The 18276-nt window shown below is 36.4% G+C and overlaps 2 protein-coding genes across 9 annotated transcripts; one reads left to right on the top strand and one right to left on the bottom strand.

Moving 5' to 3' along the window:
• The first annotated feature begins 114 nt into the window (after nt 1-114).
• On the top strand, nt 115-801 carry LOC145735950 (E3 ubiquitin-protein ligase RNF181-like). The gene is made up of 3 exons (XM_081990104.1): nt 115-411; nt 463-572; nt 625-801. Exons 1-3 carry the CDS (start codon nt 213-215, stop codon nt 757-759), a joined length of 444 nt encoding a protein of 147 aa, XP_081846230.1. The 5' UTR covers nt 115-212; the 3' UTR covers nt 760-801.
• Nucleotides 789-16882, bottom strand: LOC145735938 (uncharacterized). Of its 8 annotated transcripts, XM_081990086.1 has the most exons (7): nt 16419-16870; nt 14454-14604; nt 13476-13880; nt 13277-13417; nt 10958-11078; nt 1833-1965; nt 789-1780 (listed from the first exon to the last, which is right to left on the bottom strand). In XM_081990086.1, exons 2-7 carry the CDS (start codon nt 14580-14582, stop codon nt 1645-1647), a joined length of 1065 nt encoding a protein of 354 aa, XP_081846212.1. In that variant the 5' UTR covers nt 14583-14604; nt 16419-16870; the 3' UTR covers nt 789-1644. The 8 variants fall into 8 exon arrangements, with proteins under 8 accessions (XP_081846212.1, XP_081846213.1, XP_081846210.1 ...); XM_081990087.1 differs by lacking the exons at nt 789-1780; nt 1833-1965 and adding an exon at nt 2161-3677 and having other exon boundaries at nt 16419-16868; XM_081990084.1 differs by lacking the exons at nt 789-1780; nt 1833-1965 and adding an exon at nt 4261-8093 and having other exon boundaries at nt 16419-16873.
• Nucleotides 16883-18276: the final 1394 nt, after the last annotated feature.

Genomic DNA, 18276 nt, shown 5'->3' with positions numbered 1-18276 from the left:
ATATATATGTTTTCCATGAAACGCCCAGAGTAAAGTCACGTGATAACCATACTTAACATTTAATAACCTTTGACAAAAATGACAAGACACTCAAGACAGTTTAATATGAACAAATAGGGTTATGTTTTATGCTAATTTGTTTACAAAATACAATAATATAATTTAAACAATGATTTGACATAAATTACTCTAAATACTGTAAAGCAGTCATTATGGCGGACTATTTCTCCGAAATGGGGTGGCAAGAATTAGGGGATGGAGAACAGCCCAACCACTTTCTGCATATGGCAAGACTGTTCAGGGACTATCGGATGTTTGAGGAGCTGCGAGCGTTAAATGGGGACAAACTGCCCCCTGCAGCTTCCAGGGCAGCCGTCGAAGCCTTGAAAACCCAAACCATCACCGAAAGTGGTAAGTGATAAGGCACAACCAAAGTTTTATGAATCTAAAATATGAAAATAGGGAAGCAGTGTCCAGTTTGTTTGAAGGAGTACAGCATTGGGGATGCGGCTAAAAAACTACCCTGCAAGCACGCTTATCATCCTGAGTGTATCCTACCTTGGTTGCAAAAGGTATTTTTTAACAACCCCATATAGGTTTGGTATAGAGTTAGTTTGGTTGCAGACCAACTCTTGCCCTTTATGCAGATTTGAGCTTCCTACAGATGATGAGGACTATGAGGAGGAGAGGAAAGAGAAGAAAAGAGCTAGGGAAAGGGAGGTGGATATAGATAATTTGCATAATAGTATGTTTTCATGATCCTTCATTTTGGTGATTAATAAAACAGGTTTGAAACGACAAGAGTGTATTATTTCTTAAATTTACCTACAATTTCATTAAGTCAACAGGGTTATTTTTCGCTCCAGCAGCCCCAGTATAGAGAGTTCTTAAAGTTATACATACAGTTTTAGCATAATATGAAACAGTTAACACCTTTTATATGTAATGTTACTTTAAATTGCACTGTGTACTCACTATGTACACAGCATTTACATTTAGGTATAATTAAGATGGTGTATGTAATAATTAAGGTGTCTTACCTGTAAATAATTTACTACCACATTAATTTGTGTTTTGGACTTGATTATATATTTACCTATAAGTGCAAGAGAAACCTAAATGTCACAAAACTATATACTTTACCCTGTTCAGGACGTGTGGACCTATGTAAATAAAATATCACAGACAATTTTTTGGTTTTTGATTTAAAAGGTACTCAATAACATATTTTTTTAGTTAGAAATATGTTTTCAATTTATGTCAGTGTATAATACATTAATTAAACATATTTACAGAATTCCAGATAGTAAAGTGTGCAACAAGTATTTTGTACTAAAATAACACACTGAATGGATGAGTTATATACAGAGTGGTTATATATTATTTAAATGCTGATTATAGGCAACCAACCTTGTCATTGTCCATTCTCTGACATACATATGTATATCAAACACCCTGTATATGTATATGAGATGATTGAATTACTTACACAAGATTATTAATATATTACCTTACAGAGGTATTAGCAGCATACATTTCGTTGAATTTTCCTATTTTAAAAGTGTTTGGGAAACATCCAAATTAAATTCAGATGGTGTTAGCATACCACCTTCTAAAATAGAAAGCGGTCGCCTTCTCGTATTGCTAAATTGCTTGTTTGCTTAAGTGGATGGTGTGTTTGGCTCTAACGTGACTTCTGAGCGTGTCGATTCGGCTGTACGTGGCAGGACAATAAGGACAGAACGATCGTTGTGGGGTGTGGGAGTGAAAGTGATGCCATCTGAAAAGAAAACAATTTTTAGAAAATAGTATTTTTGCTAATTTTTACTTACCTGTTGGAAACTTCTTTGCTGCAAGCCTTACATCTCCAAAGCAAAACGTTGGAACGGGACGCTTCGAACATTTCCACGTAAGAAAGGAGGCCGTTATTGGATCCGTTTGAAGTGCAGGTGTAGGGTTGTTTTACTGAAACAGCAAAAAAATGACAAAAAAGTACACTAAGATGATAAGTCCTAGCGTTGGAGCGCGGACTATAACAGCTATTAACCCCTGAAACACGCAGCCGACAATACGACGCAATATATATATGGTTGCCTATACCGCTTCACAACGCGAACTTAAGGAATCATCACACTAACTGAAAAGGCAAAATGAAAACACTTTATTGGCAATTAAAATGTTTATTTTAACATAAATACCATAAAAATTAACTACAATTATACCGTAAACTTTTTTTTGGAATACGTACCCTGAAATTTTACATTTTTAGCTGTTGTTACCAAAATATCTTAAACTGGTTAATCCCTCTAATACATACATTTACTAAATTTCTTAGGGTGGTCCATTTGGACACACCCTGTACAGTTCGTTATTTTTTTTTAACAGAATTTAGTGCCTGTTGGTATTATGTACAAAGTTAAAATTTGGCACATTGGATTTTAAAGCTAATAATCAGAATAATTAAACTGAAAGGTACACAGTATTGTCGTTGGTAACATTTTACACCCCCCTTTATGGGGGACCAATAACTGTGAGGTTTGTGAGTGTAAAATGCTACTTGAGCAAAAACAAAATAGGGCAATCTCATTCTAAATGGAAAACTTTGGTTTTGTGACTAGTAGCTTAAATTGACATTCTTTGGTGTGTATAGGATTTGACATTTTTGGAAAAATGTCGAAATGATTTGGCACTGAAGTTTATATGGCACTAGCAATGAAAAAGTTACCGAACACCTTTTTTAATAATTTAGTTGATTTTCAACCGTTTTTTTTTTAAATCGACCATTTAACCTCTAATCTACCCTTAACTAGTTAAAGATAACACGTACAAGCTTAACCTAAACCTAATAATTGGAATTGACACCATATATTATAATCGTTCCGAGTTTTTTTTTTGGTAAAAAATCTGACACTCTTTGGCGTATTATATAGTATTATTGTTATATGATACAGTATATGAATTGTATAAAGACAATAAAATATATATTCATTTTTTTTTTGTTTCTGGTAGATTCCTACTTAAATAACCGTTAAAGGGGAGTATTGAAAAACAATAATAATTTACCTAAAATTAATAAAATATATGTTATTGAACTTCCGGTATGTGAGATCAAACAAACTGGAAGTTTGTTGGGTAGTGTACAGAAAAAGTTTTTGCTATACAGAGTATTAGAAAAGCAGTTTGGACACACTGTATAGTAAAAAGTTCCTGTACTATGTGAACCATCCCAATTTGACTAGGAGTAGTAAAAAACATGATTGCACTTCGTTGAATTAAAAAATGGCAAAATAAAAAGTATTAGCACAGTGTCCACATCAAAATTTGTTATATGTATGTGATTGGTTTAAAAATCTTTTTCTACAAATAAATAATAAATGTAAAAGTGTACAAATAAGTGAAGGAGTCGTTACCTCCCAGATTGTAACACTCTGTACATTACCCCTAGTAACATAGTAGCTAAGCCACCGTCGGATGTTTGGTACGCATGTGTAGCAGAAGCGTATCGCTTCGAGTGTACACGGCTGGACAATGCGTACACGTGTACTGTCCGGGAAAATGGACATAGTAATGGTTCCTAGTGTTACTCACGATTTTTCCGCACAACACGCACCGTCTCCTCTCGTCCACTTGGCTGACTCGCTCAAACAACTGCGACACTTTTGCGTAGCTTTTCATCTCTGCAACAAAACAGGACATTAAGTTTAAACTTCCACGCGCAAGTGAAAAGGGGGCGTGGAAATTTAAACGACACGCCCCTAAAATTGTAAAAGTCACCGTATTGGTGGTACTTACCCTGGGGAATTCAGTCTAAAGGTAAGGACGTTCACTGTATGAAGCACCGAACAAGATTCAACAACAATATTAGTTTGAGAGCTTAAAGCAACATGAAGAAAATGAGAATAGAGGAAAAATGTTATGGTATAAGTTCCCTGCTGTTCGGGAATAAAGCCCGACTAAAGTAAATATAATCCTGGAAACGTTCGTCAATGTGTGAGTTCGAAATTGCTGATGATAATTTAGGCTGAAATTCGTAACAGTTTCCCATTCAAAACCACCTCGAGGCGTTATTTATGATTTAGTTTGCGCGTGTATTTCAGAATAACTAAATTCCCATTTACAAAGTGACGCCCAAATTACGTGTTCAAACAATGTTGAACTCTTCATCAAACATTCATAATATTGCTCACTTCAGACTAGTTTCAAATGTACTTAAGATTAATACGTTCCCAAATCCCAAGTGTAAAAAATAAAACCCCGCACTGAAACACACCATTTTTAATAAAAAATAATAAAATACATAAATGCTTGAAGATTTCGTTATCTTATAATTATAATGATTCAGTATTATAAAATCAAACACTAATAATAAACTTAACTCACTTTTTAAGTAACAAAGAGTAATATTTTACTTAAAGTTACGCTTTTTCTAGAAATTAGAGTTTGTGTTAGAAGCTTTTTTTTAAAAAAATGAGAAGGCGCGGCAATTTGCTCGTCAACCACGTTTACCCGTACTCGTTGATGCAAGGGGACTTGATAAGCCACACCTCAATTGTCACGTTTTTTATTAATTCAAACGTGTTGAAGGGCAAATTGATGCGCAATGCCACGAATGAAATGGTTTTAATGAGAACGCGCAACAATTTGCCCCCTTAATAAACCAAGGGGCGTGGATTCACAAGCCACACCCACTGAAAGGCAAATTGTTGCGTCATGCCACTACTGATGAGTGATCACTGAGCATTTTTTACCGACAAATTACAGTTGGCACAAAAGTGAAATTAAGGTAATTTCGGGTACAGATAGAGGCGCGGCCAATATGGCGTTGAAAAAGTTTCGAGAAATTGACAGTTCACAGCTAGATGAGTAGTTTAAACCAAATTTTGATTATAAGCTGTAGTAACATAGGTCATCTTGTTTTGTCAGAATGAAATAGACTAGTTAAAGTTAGATGGGTATTAGGCCACCAAGTAGCGCTCCAGTTAATTCATGCCTCTAAGCTAAAATTCTAGTCAGTCTGGAATTAAATGATTCAAAAATGCCTAAAAAATACTAGTGACAGAATAATGAGCAAGTTAAATAGAAAATTAAGTAGAAAAAAGCCATTTAGAATGAGCTTCAGCTCAATAAACTACACCGATAAGATAAACGTGTGGGAGCGCCATCTGTTGGCCACATACCAACCCACTTCCTACCACATTCAACGGATTTAAATTGACTGAAAATTTAAAAAAAAGTATAAAATTCTTATCTTAGTGTTACGTAATAAAGTATATTTACCATCAAAAACAAGCCGCAACCTTTAATTGGCTCTCGTGTATATACGTGTATATCAAACCAAATATTAAATGCTACAAGGGGCGACCCAATCATAAAAAATCACTAGATAACAGACATTTGTAATTGCGAAAACCCCTTGGAATCTATTTTAATTAAAAAAAAAACAAAAACAATAAAGGGCAAATTAAACTGTAGTATTGCACGGTATAGGTTGCTTTATATAGCACCAACGCTTCCTAACATATCACATTCCTTTTTCAAAAGGTCTAAAATTGCCAAAAAATCGACCTTTGATAAAAATACACAATTTAAAATTGACTTTTTTTTTACAGGGTGTATCCTATATTATGTATATTCCAAACGCCTTGACTATAATATAAAATTTGACACTGACTCTAGGCCACAAAGAAGAAATCTTAAAGATGCTGGGTTAACTATTTAATATTATTATTATTATTATTAATATAATAATAACATTCATTGCTTTGTGTAAACACCTTTAACAAACCCCGTTTGTATACAAAACCATTTGATAACTATGTACAAATATATAATGTATATGATTAAATAACAGTTCTGTGCAAGTTGGTATTATACAAGTTTAGATTTTTTTTTAAATATTTATTTAATAAAAAAAATATGTATAATATAAATAAATGATTTTTTCTTGAGTTATATAAATATACGCGTATATAAGTAGTTTAAAGTGTAACTGCCACTGTGAATATTGCACTAGTAAATAAACTTTGAAATTTCATTAAAGGGCTCATCAGAATAAGTAGCTGTGTGTGTATTATATACATTTTACTGGACGTTTTGGATTCGAGACCATCAGCAGCAGCTTTCGAGTGTATAAAACACTTAAATGAGGTAATAAAGATTAAAATATTTACACGTAGAATTGCACTTATATGTATAAAACAATAATTGTTTAAACCTAGTTAGTTTGGCAAATCAATATTTTATGTATAGTATAGGAAAACTAAAGTTATTTGCACGGCTTCATAAAGCCTAAAATTGCGCGCGTTTAAATTTCCATTTCAGCCAGACTAAACCACCGAATTTTTAATATAAATCACCTTTTCTAAAATCCCTCATCTAAAATTACAACGATTCAGTCAAATTAAGGCACATAACTTAAACATTCCCTTGTCTTTTCGAAGGAGTAGCGACTGATATCAAGTTTTTTTAGTTTCAGTCAGTGCCGCCAGAGGCACCGAACAAAAAAGTTTTAATCCAAACCGGACGGGAGTATTTTTTGTTAACCAATTCACTTAGCAGCGGGTTAAAGCTTTGGATGACCCGTCCCACCAAACAAACATCACAGATCAATGATAAAACCTTTCAAACTCTCTTATGCCTAGTTCTAAGCGTTTTGTTATTACTAAAAAACTGCGTTATTATTGCTTAAGTTGATCGAAAATCCCTATCAAACAAAAATTCACCCGCTGCGTATAGTCGAGACCCGTTGCACGCAAAAATTTACACAGGACGCACCTACGTAATTATTACTATATGTATAATTAATATCTGAAACAAACAAGAGTTAACAGTTAATATAATGATTGTATAGACTAGAATAGAGTAGGTTCTTATTGCAATATCGGAGATTTTAATATTTCGTATATAGATCGTTTAAAAAAAAAAAAAAACAATAAATACCACCAACCCTGTATACAAGGTGGTGTATTGTAAATAAGGTGGATCAAGAACGGTTTTGAAGTCATTACGACTTACCTTTCACTCGTTTCGACTTCAACGCGGTCTCAAAGCACACCAGGCAAAATAAAATACTCGAAACAAACAAACCCATAAAGGTACGACACTTAGGGCTAGTGGAGTTTGATTACAGTTTACAGCGTAGCTTTAGTTTCGATTTGAATAGTAAAACGGCTGAGGTAAACCTAGTCAAGGGACAGATTTGTTACTGTTGGTTTTTCCTGTCAATGTATGTGTGAAAACCTTTCCACGTTCACTTCCTTGTAACTAAATGCCTGCTAAGTTAAATTAGGTTTTAGATATTTTTGAGTTTACAGGCTCTTCATTATTTACGTACCACAATACGGACACTAAAGTTGGAGATAGGCAACCAGACATACGGAAAAAGTTATACAATCATATAAATGAAATGACTAACTCCCATTTGCACGGTTGTACTTAAAGCCAAGCTTAAGTTAAGTGTGGTTCAGACTGTGTAGAATACAGTTAACATAAAGTCACAGTCTGGACCACGCTTAAATTAAGCTGGGCTTGAAGTTCGACACATTATGATTTTAAGACATTGTCAAGATCTAGCCTTCTTGAGCTGTCATCGTGTATTTCTGGTTGCTTACCTAAAGTTATGAAGAAAAAAGTTTGGCAGATAGTTGCTACGTTTACTTCAGTTTAAGTGAATTGGCCAGACTGTAAACTGTAATCGTGTGGAACCGCCCAGCCCATCGACTACCGCTAAGAATCGCACATAGCCCGATAATAAAAATAATAGTACAGCCAAAATCAGTCGGCCGAGGCGTCAGCGGCCAATTGGCCGACAGAGGGCGCAGTTGGGGTCGCCACGCCCGGCTCGTATTTGATGCCCGTATCAAACTTCCTGGTATCCGGATTATAACGGGGATGTTTAAATTTGCAGTGAGTGCGCAGGTTGTCGCTCCTAGTGTAGGTGGCTCTGCAAAGGGGACACTCGAATCTGCCGGGGAAGTGCACGTGATAGTGGTTTCTGATGTGCGTCACTATTTTCCCACAAAGTTTGCAGCGGTGCAGGTTACAACCGCCCGGCAACTTGTCAAAGGTAAGCCGCATGTGCCAGGTTTTTGAACCTGCAAGCAAAAAACGACTGGTCAGTACGGCTTTTTTCTCGTTTTTTGATTTTCGCAAATCTTGGACAACCACCCTTAATAACTCCCCTCCCCCCCACCCCAACCTACACCTTTAACCATTTTGACAGCTTGCCACTACACGCTTGCTCTATTGGTGAAGGGGCGGAGTTTAGTGGGTTAAGCAAACCATGCCTTTAGAATATGAAGAACAAGCAGGTATGCAACCAGATATTCTAAATTTTAGGCTGTAAATGAAGGTCATAGAATCAAACTCGTTTTTTGCTAACAAACATGTAGTGACTGTCCTAAACCTGAAGGGCCACATACAAATTAGGATTACTCCTTCAATTTTGTTGTTAATAATAATAATAATGATAATAAACCCCAGCCAAACAACTTATTTGGTGTAATATACAGGAAAATGAAATGAAACAACTCTACAAGATTAATGGGGGTTTACGTTAAGTAAACAGGCGAATTAGTTTTGGTGCCCCTCCCCCAGAAAAGTCAGGAAAAATCATTAAAACACAAATACAAAGCCATTCAATTAATAGCCACTCGATTTCTTCCAACTAGATTGGTTGTCCAAGATTTGCGACTCACGCACGGTACGGTACGGTTTACACCGACTGCAAAACGCCACTTTATCTGATCATTATCACCGAAAAATGTGACTGAGCTTAAGGCCAGTTTTACCAACGCCCACTGTTAGCAAACTGGACTTTCAGTTATCCAGGAGGTTAATGATTAGATAAATTATTAAAAAAAGTGACAGTATAGCAAAATAGTGACAGAGTGCACCCCACAGCAGAAGAGAAAAATGTGTGAATGTAAATAAGAACGAAAAACCTGCTCACTCATTAGATAGTTTTTTTGGTTATTAGTTTTTGTGTGTGTTCAAGGCAATACCTGAAGTTTGGACTGGACAACACTTCAGATAATCCCTTCGTTTTGTTAATTATTGGATTAATCAACCTCCGTTTTACTATTATACACTTTATATATTATACAGTTTTATATTATACAGTTCTCGAAGCATCCGGTTTAATTTCGTATGTAATAAGACTTTTATGGGGGTAAATTGTATGTAGTCAACTAAATACGAAGCGATGAAAAAGCGGTTATTTGCTTACAAACTAATAATAAGGAGGTTGGTTATTGGGCATGCAAAAGCTTTACTGGGGTAGTATCCAGTAACACCACACTTAACACTAGTAGTAGTAATTTGGAAGCAGCTAGTGTCTGACTTAAGCACAATAAGTCAAATTTACCATTACCTCTCCCAATCAAATATACCAATTACACAGTAATTAAATGGGATAGGCAACCAGACATACACTGCGAATTTTTAAGGTTTAAGCACTAAAACAGTGCAGAAGTTAAATAAATCTCTTGATATAGGAATTCTCGATAACATACGTTTGATTCAACACTTTAGCCTTACAGACGTAAATTTTTCTGATCTACTTAACAATCCATGTTTTACGTACATGGTTATTAGTGTCACTCTACACAATTAACGGAACTAAAGACAAACAGCATATGGAGCTGAAACTGATATTTTATACGGGAATTGATGGAAAATGTCAAAAACCTCTTTAGTAACGCTGATGCATTCTATGAGACTATGAATCTAGATTAATTATAATGAGAAAGTAAAGTTTTAATTTTCACCGGTTCATTCATCATATGAAGCTTTTACCTACCCTCTATTGTTTTGTAGTCAAACCTAACGTGAAAACCTCGTATGAACAGCGCCACCTAATTGACTCGTTGGACTTTTTCTACATACCGTTTCTGTGCCCATACCGCTGACAGATGTAAAATGTGCATTCCGCATAACACGACAATCAATTATTACGGTATAAAATTTGATACACTGTTTTTTCTCCTGTTTCTGTTCTACGCAAACGGGTTTACAGCAAGATAAACAAGCTTGAAAAGGACTTCTTTTGACAAACGGTAACCGCCTTGTGTTGTATTGGATGAACTCTTTCCACTAAAACCGCAATAAATTTTGATTTACCTTAGAGTAGGGAGAATTGGAATTCAGAGACTTGATTTTAGAGGGCGTAAAAGTCTAAAAGTTATACGATTCACTCAAAGAATTTCAATTAAGTCTATGTAATAAGTAAATTACTTCAAGATTCAAGTTTGAATACTCCATTAGGATATATGTACAAGGTGGTTCGGCAATTAATTAAAAAAACTCAGTGCCCTACTAGTTAAGCAACTGAACATGCAGTTTTTATGTATAACTGGTTGCATATCAACCCTTAGAAGGTACAGTAGTGTAAACTTGCTAAATGCCGAATTAATAATTCTAGGTGATCTATGGACTGGATTTGATCAATATTAGTGATAAACCAGATAAGAAATTGATAATTTAGGCTTTAACAATGACCTGAACTCTAACATTAGTGTGCACCAAATGCACCACTTGGTATAACCGAAGTTTAGGCGACTGTTAAGTAAATCCTGTCCAAATCCCTTCTATTGTATTGTTGAGCAAAATGTAAAAATTAGAGCGATGGAAAACGTTACAAAAGCCAAGCAAAGCGTTAGTACAACCAGCAAGCAGTGCAAATGAGAAGGAAAGGAAGAAAAAACATAAAAAGCAGTTTTAATAAAGCGAATAAACAGTTTAATGTGATAATATGCACAATATATACAAAAAAGTATGTACACAATGGCAAACCTAGAAACAGAAAATCTGAAACAAAGCAAGAAAAAATAAAGCAGAAAGCTGTCAAAACATGCTAAAATAAAACAAAACAAAAAATGAAACGGAGTGAAAAATGTCAGTGAGTTGACTGAAAAACCACCGACACTTTCAAACCGCGGGTACCGTAAAATGGACTTACCATCTATAGTGTCTGTCATGTCGGGTGGCGCCAAATTGGACAGGTCGTTGCTTTCGGGCGGTTCCGGTTGGCTGCCCAGCGACACCCTGCCCTCCTCTTGCAGCACACTGAGGCTCCCGCCCTGCGCAAATGTCGATTCACTTGGGTGAGCGCAAAAGTTTTTAGAATAAATTGAGCAAAAGTTAAACAAACTTTAGTGAGAAGCCTTTTATTCATTTTTTTTAACGCAAAATCGTAAATACACCTGCTGTTTGGTTAGTTAAAGTTTATAAAAATACGGTATAGTATAAAAAGCGAATAACTGTACAGATAAACTATAGGTAACTTTTATAACAAGTTAAAGTATACACAGGGTGTCCTAATGAAAATTAAAACAAGATATCCTGTGTAAAACATAACATCATAGACTAGAGCTAATATACAGCTGTGATAGTGTAATAATAACATATACGCTTACTAAACATTAACTTTCTCTAATAAATCTTTGAATAATCATATAACATCTTTAGTATACATCACATGTAACTGTCACAGAACTTGAAAATCACCGCACGGTATAAAATGAGGGAGTGTCCCAGTCACAAAAAATTGGGACAATACAGAGTAGTGTAAAGAACATTTTGAGTCCTGAATAGCTCCTTTTCCAATGAAAATTCCACCAGAATCTTAGCCTACTATCACATTTCGCCGTTAAGCAAGTTGAAAGATCACCACCTCATCAAGTGTTCCCATCTGGTTTGGAACCCAAAAAATCTCCACTGCCGTGAGGTAACAATTCGACAACACTGTCCTGTCCTCGATCATAGCACAATTCTTCCCTTAACCGGCTTCCGGTCTGGATATTGTAAAATGAGCCCAAACTGGTTACGGAAGTACTGCTCTGCTGGCTTCGTTCCGAACGGTACTCTCTAGCCACGCACAATCTGTGCGCTTTACACTTATCATGATGGTTTACAATCTCCAACCGAAAGTTGCTGCTTCCTTCTGCAAACGACGTCCTTATATCCGGCATTTCACTGCTCCACTTCCGGCAAAATTTACAGTACATTATGTTTAGGCGTTCGTCGTACTGCAACCACACGTACGAGTCCAGCCAATTTGGTCTGAAACGGGAGCCTTTACGCCCCACGGGCTTTTGCTGGCCGGAAGTCGCTTTTGAGCCCGCAGAGGTCGACTGTATCACTGAACACTCTTTTCCCCCGATTTCCGGGGGAACCGGAAGTGGGGCACGTGGATACAAACTGGGCAGCGATTGGAGACTAGTTGACGACGACATTTCGGACGCATCATCTCCAGGTTTGATGGGTGCGTCCAGGTATTGACGCAACATCGAATGGCGGTGCGGTGGTGCCGTCACCAAAGGCGTTAACGAAAGGCACTCGGTTTCTTGTTGTTGAGGGGTGAGGAACGGTGCCGGTGGGTGTTTCTCCCAAGAGATAGAAGGTGAGAGGAAGGAGGTCTGTGGACAGAGAAAGGGAAGGATATGTGTCAATAGCCTTGCCACTTGGGGGGTTTAAAAGTAAAAATTTCGATGGCAGTTTAGAGAATCCTGGATTACAATAATTATACAGGTGTGGTAAATCCAAAAGCGACCATAGGAAAACCGTGTAACGGACAGAGAAACGTAGGTAATTGCATGCGCGGGAGAAAGACAGAAAACGAAAAAAATATCAAGTAGGCCATATTTGTAGCGCGCTGTTGCCAAACGCCGTAAGTAAGTTTGTCGAGGGTATTGAATACTTACGGCGTTTGGCAACAGCGCGCTAAAAATATAGCCTACTTGATATTTTTTTCGTTTTCTGTCTTTCTCCCGCGCATGCAATTACCTACGTTTCTCTGTCCGTTACACGGTTTTCCTATGGTCGCTTTTGGATTAACCGCACCTGTATAATATAAAGTGATTTAAACTTGATCAACAATCAAGTAGCAATATCTGTTCCATAACACTGCTATTTGCTTAAAAATGAGTCATCTGGTATAGGTAAAATGCGTAACTATTTTTAATCAAACATATCAGCTGGAAACCCTCTAAACTGTCCATACAATGGCTCTCATTCCTTCCTCCTTCTATCTCTAACTCTTTTTTGGCGGGGGAAACACTTACAAATGTACGTACAATCGCAAGTTTATATAAATATGTGGTTGTGCACGGGGCAATTGCACACATATCCTTACAAATTAAACCAAAAACATGATTTATGAGTATGGATTGTGTGTGTAATGGTTGATGATGATTACGTGACCCGGCTAATCCGTAACAAAAATGATGATTATGGGAACAAATATAAACAAACAAAATAAACTGGGATGGTAACTTACAGTTTGTAGGGCTTCAGACATTGAATGGTACGAGTCTATTGGGTTTCCGTCGTGGGGTTCCGATTTAATAGATGGCGTTCCCCCTGAGTCCCTGTCAGGGCGACCGCGATCCCGGTCCACTGGGGATTCGGCCCCAAAAACCTAAAAAAAAAAAATCAAATCTGCATGTAAACCAGGTGGGGGTCTATCAAGAACTAACCTTGGACTCTGGAGGATTCCTATCAACAGAATTTGATGAGTTATCACAGTTGTTATTCGATGCTGTTCGTTTCCTTTTTAAAGCCGGACTGTCTCGGCCCTGTCTAGGCACGTCTCTTTCCCTCCGCGTCGGAGGCCTATTCTCCATTTCTCTCTCCTCGTTCTGACTGTTTAAACTGTTATTACTATCTGACAGGCCTCTGATCTGTAAGCTTTCGGCCGTCTTCAAAAAGGCGGGCAAAAGGTTCTGGGACACGTTCACTTCGCCTTTGTACATGAAATCCAGCAGGGCTTTCACCTCGTTTGGACTGACGTCTTTCAGAAAAACTATCGGGTGTTTGTTGGCCGTTTGTATGAAAAGGGCCTCGAAATACGGAGAACATGCCGACAGGACTATTTGATGGGCCTGAAATTCAGCTGATCAGTGCTATGCTTCTCTTTTAGTTAAATCCATTGCGGTAACCACTAAATGATGATTTATAAAGGGAGTACCAAAAGTTACTTTTGATTAAACACATCAAAATTGTCACAGTAGGGTACTTGCATGATTTTTCTTTATATTGATTTAATTTAGATACTTTCAAATTGTCCCTTACTGTTAAATGATGTAAAGAAACAGTATGGTGCAACGTTTTCACTGAAACTCTTCATAAAAGGGGAATTGTATGTTCATTTGTCCCTCCTGTATGTGCTTTTTTCATTATTTATCAGAAAAGTGACTTGTTTTTACTGACAAAGACTGTCGATAGACAAACCGTTTATTGGACTAAACAGTCTGGCAACATCTGACGTCACACCAATCAGAAAGATCAGCTGTTTAAGCTTTGGTAAGTTGGTCTTCTTTCAGGTCTACGTTCTATTTGTGATATTAATTTTCACTGCAAGTACCCTGTTGCTGTTATTATAAAACTCTCTTTAAAAAACAACATTCTCCACCAAAATGTCATGGAGTGGTACCGTCGAGTCGTGAATCCAGTACCTGGAAAACTTGTCCGTTACTTGCTAATGTTACATCACATAGTACTTGTTCCCTTAAAAAATCACTGAGCACATCTGTCAAATTTTTCAGGTGGTTGTTCCACCTAAGGCAGTACTGTTGGGAGTCCATTCTGGCTTACTAATTTTGATACCTGTCAAAATGAACCGAATGAGGAAACGAAACTTTAAAACAGTTACAGGGTGGTGTTAAAATTTGCTAATAGTTTATTAACCCCGCGAGTGTGTGTGGACTGTTTCATCTGGTATATCTTATAACAGCACTATTATAGAAAAGGCGATATTTAGTTGTACAACAAATAATGAGCCTCACATTTGCCAGCTGACATATGTTAAACGGCGACCTTTTATATTCTCGAATTTATTGTTGTCTTATTATTAATTACAACGTTCATAGTATTGTAATTGCAATTACGTTTGGATTTCATTAGTATAAAGGAAAGAAAGGAGGTCTTTGGGTTTCACCCAAAGACCAGATTTATACTTCTTTCAAAAATATACCTATGTTATAACACTGAAACAAATCACTTATACACACAAATATTTGTTTTTTGATAAGTACCAATGTTATACAATTCTCACAGATCAACTCATTATTGTATTTGAAAGTGTGGAAATTCATACTACATAGCTTTGCCTGAACTTCATACTGTTACCGATGTTATGAGTTTAACTACTGGTTAAATAATTGGGTTAACTATTGTAATTTTTGAAAATGTATATAAAACTAATTTTCAGTTTTATCAAAGTAGATAGAAAAATGTAGTAAAAGCTTTGATGGAGGTAAAAGTACTAAAATACGTAACAGAAATATTAAGCTTAAAAACCTTACAGTGCTACCAACCTTTAGGATTGTATTGTTGTCAAAATGTAAGTTTTCATTAGACATAATTTTAGATATCTGTCACTCTGTCAGTATTAAAAAGAAGATTAAAATAAAATTTTGCTGTTTTCTTCATATTGGTACATCAAAAAAAATAAGCTGAATACAATTTAATCAAAAACACTAAATATTGTATGAGATTTTAAGCTTTGAAATTTAAAGGTTAAAATCTTAACAGAAATAGGAATGCTTGGTGAAATTACCAGCACCAGTAGAAGGTCAATGATCTTTTAAGTACTTAAAAATAGGGCGCTAGTAATGAGGATGAAAACAAGTCCAAAATTAACTGTAAATCAGATTCATACCCACTTTGGATAATAATGGGCTATGATCTCACACTGTAAAGTGCTTAACTAACCTTAAAATAGGAACCCTACTAGAGAGTACTTACATGAATCATTTGTGGGATAGAAAAGCCCTAAAAAGCAACCATAACAAATGCACTCACACGCACATACTACCAGATCGGTTGCTATTAGTGAAAAATCAAGATTTGCAAACTGTTCTTAAAATGAGTTATTTGACCTAAAACTGTAACCATGTAGAAAACAACAGTTAAGTTAACTTGAAGCACCAATTCAATTACATAGAAGAATGCATTTCATGAAGGAATCTAACCTCGACGAAGCCGAACGTCACGGCTTTGAAAAAAACACTGTAGAAGGGCAACGAAGTACTCCGGTGCGTTGGCACCAAGTTCTATGCCCTTAAAAGTACATTCATGTAGGTTTCAGCTATTTATAGACGTTTTATAGCCGTGTGGCGACATTTTTCTGTGCATATGTGTGCCTGTAATACCGTAAAATCCACGACTTTATGATGGAATTTGGTTTGGCTGGACCACGAGGGCCCATTTTTTTAAGACGCACACATCTTTTAGATGGCCCGCCATTGTGATTTTAGATTTCTTTAGTAGAGAGATCTAATTCTGATTAGTTCAGCTGACCCTTTGCCCTTTATGGACTTAATAATCACGTGAACACTAACCCACCGAGGTCTTAAATAAGGTTAGGACACGTAGAAGGGCTGGATTGTTAGTAAAAATGCCATAAAACTGAGACTTACCTCCTACAACTTAGACCAAAATGAGTAACGATCACAGACAAGTAGATGAATTTTCTGTACTGTTATGTTTTTTTAACCATGGGCTGCTGGGCGAAAAAACCATAATCACTTAACTACATCCGGACGATTTGACTAAAGTGAAATTTGATCGCGATTTTGAAGCGATTTTCCTGTGTTAAAGCTTACATTTAGAAAACGGGAATCAAAGAAAAAAAACCAAATTACGAAATGGGTTTAGGGTGACGCGACGTTGTCGCGTCTCAGATGGGCTCCATGGGAGGATGGACGGCGCCGCGTTCGCCCATTTTTACGCTAATTCAAGCAGTTTCAGTCCCGAATTACCCCTCAAAATCGATAATAGCCACACTGCCGTGTTATTGGGCACACCACACAACGAAACAAAACGGAAAACAATAAATAAACAATTCTCGCACATAAACATATCGATAAAAAAAATAAGCGTGGCAACGGCGTAGCCACGTAATAAAAGTCTAAACAGCTGAATGGATGGTTGCCTATACGACAACGGTAGCTCGTTTGATAATCCGGGAGCCAATGTACTAGCCTACTTGATTTTTTCGCAACTAGTGGACAATTTCACACGTGACAGTTTGAATGTTATCGAGTCGTTGTAACAACATTCCGGACAAATTACAGTAAAACCACGCCCTGATAACATATTTCTGGGCTAGTTTACTGTAATAAACGGTCAGGCAAACGTCCGTATGAATTTCCCCTAGTTATAGTACCAAAATAAAATTGTAATTTGACAAGTTTGGCAAACGCGTTTACTCAAAATTGACAGTTGACAGCAAATTATTTTCCCTGATTTGTCTTTTTATTTAGTTGTTAATTATTATGTAATGAACCCTATTTAAACTGAATTTTTTAAGTAATTTAGAGCGCCACCGCGACAAAAATATAAACTAGTTTAAGCCACAAATTGTCGAAAATGGTGCTAATTGACTGTAGTATACTTTTTTTCTTATTAGCGGTCTTACCTTCATAATGGCGATTGTCCAATAGTTGCCTACTAGTCTTCATATTGCTTGTTTATACTTATTTAATTACTAATAACAATTTAAAAAAAAAAACTACTATTGTGCACATAAAACGACTTGATTTTCGTCTTCTTTTTCTTCATGCTTCGTAGCGCCTTCTTCACAACACTTCTTCGCGTTTCTTCTTTCGAGCCTTTTCTCCACGTTCTTTGCATATTACCGCCTGAATCTTAATTCGATAAGAGGGAAAACCTGTAGACATGCAACGACGTTTTAAATTAGCAGGCATTTACATAAAACCGATTAAATAAGTGAAATTATTTCATTAGTACTTGACATTGCTTGAAATTTTCCAGGCGTTTTCGTTCCTAGTGTAACAACAAGTTTACATACGGAATAGTTTCACGAAAACTCGCTTTTTCAGCAAATCAGCAGATTTAAACATAAAACTAGCTGTTAATATTGATTTTGTGCATTTCAGTTCAATGATGGTGGTAAATGAATAAAAGATTCCCGTTGAAATTCCGCGTTATTGCCTGAAGCAAAAATACAGTCTATAACTGTGTTTTAAGTTTTCTCGTATAGAAATGTTGAATTTCAACTAGAATTTTCCCGAAATGCTTTTATCGCAAGATAAATATTACGTTTACTAGTGTTATGGCAACATTGCCATGCACTGTCATATGTCAAGTTTTACGGCAACGTCTTAACCATGGCAACCATGTTAAGTTTAATCACCGCCCTCTATACTAGAAAGCCTAAAATGTCACTTTTAATGGCGGCGTTAACAGTTTTCGTTTTATACACAAATGTAGTAAGAAATATGTTTTTTTTTTTATTATTTCGTGTAGTTGATT

The sequence above is a fragment of the Ips typographus genome, linkage group LG11 (genome assembly GCF_016097725.1).
Source record: "Ips typographus isolate SLU linkage group LG11, UJ_Ityp_2.0, whole genome shotgun sequence".
Classification (NCBI taxonomy): domain Eukaryota; kingdom Metazoa; phylum Arthropoda; class Insecta; order Coleoptera; family Curculionidae; genus Ips; species Ips typographus.
This window is presented reverse-complemented; position numbering and strand designations above follow the sequence as displayed.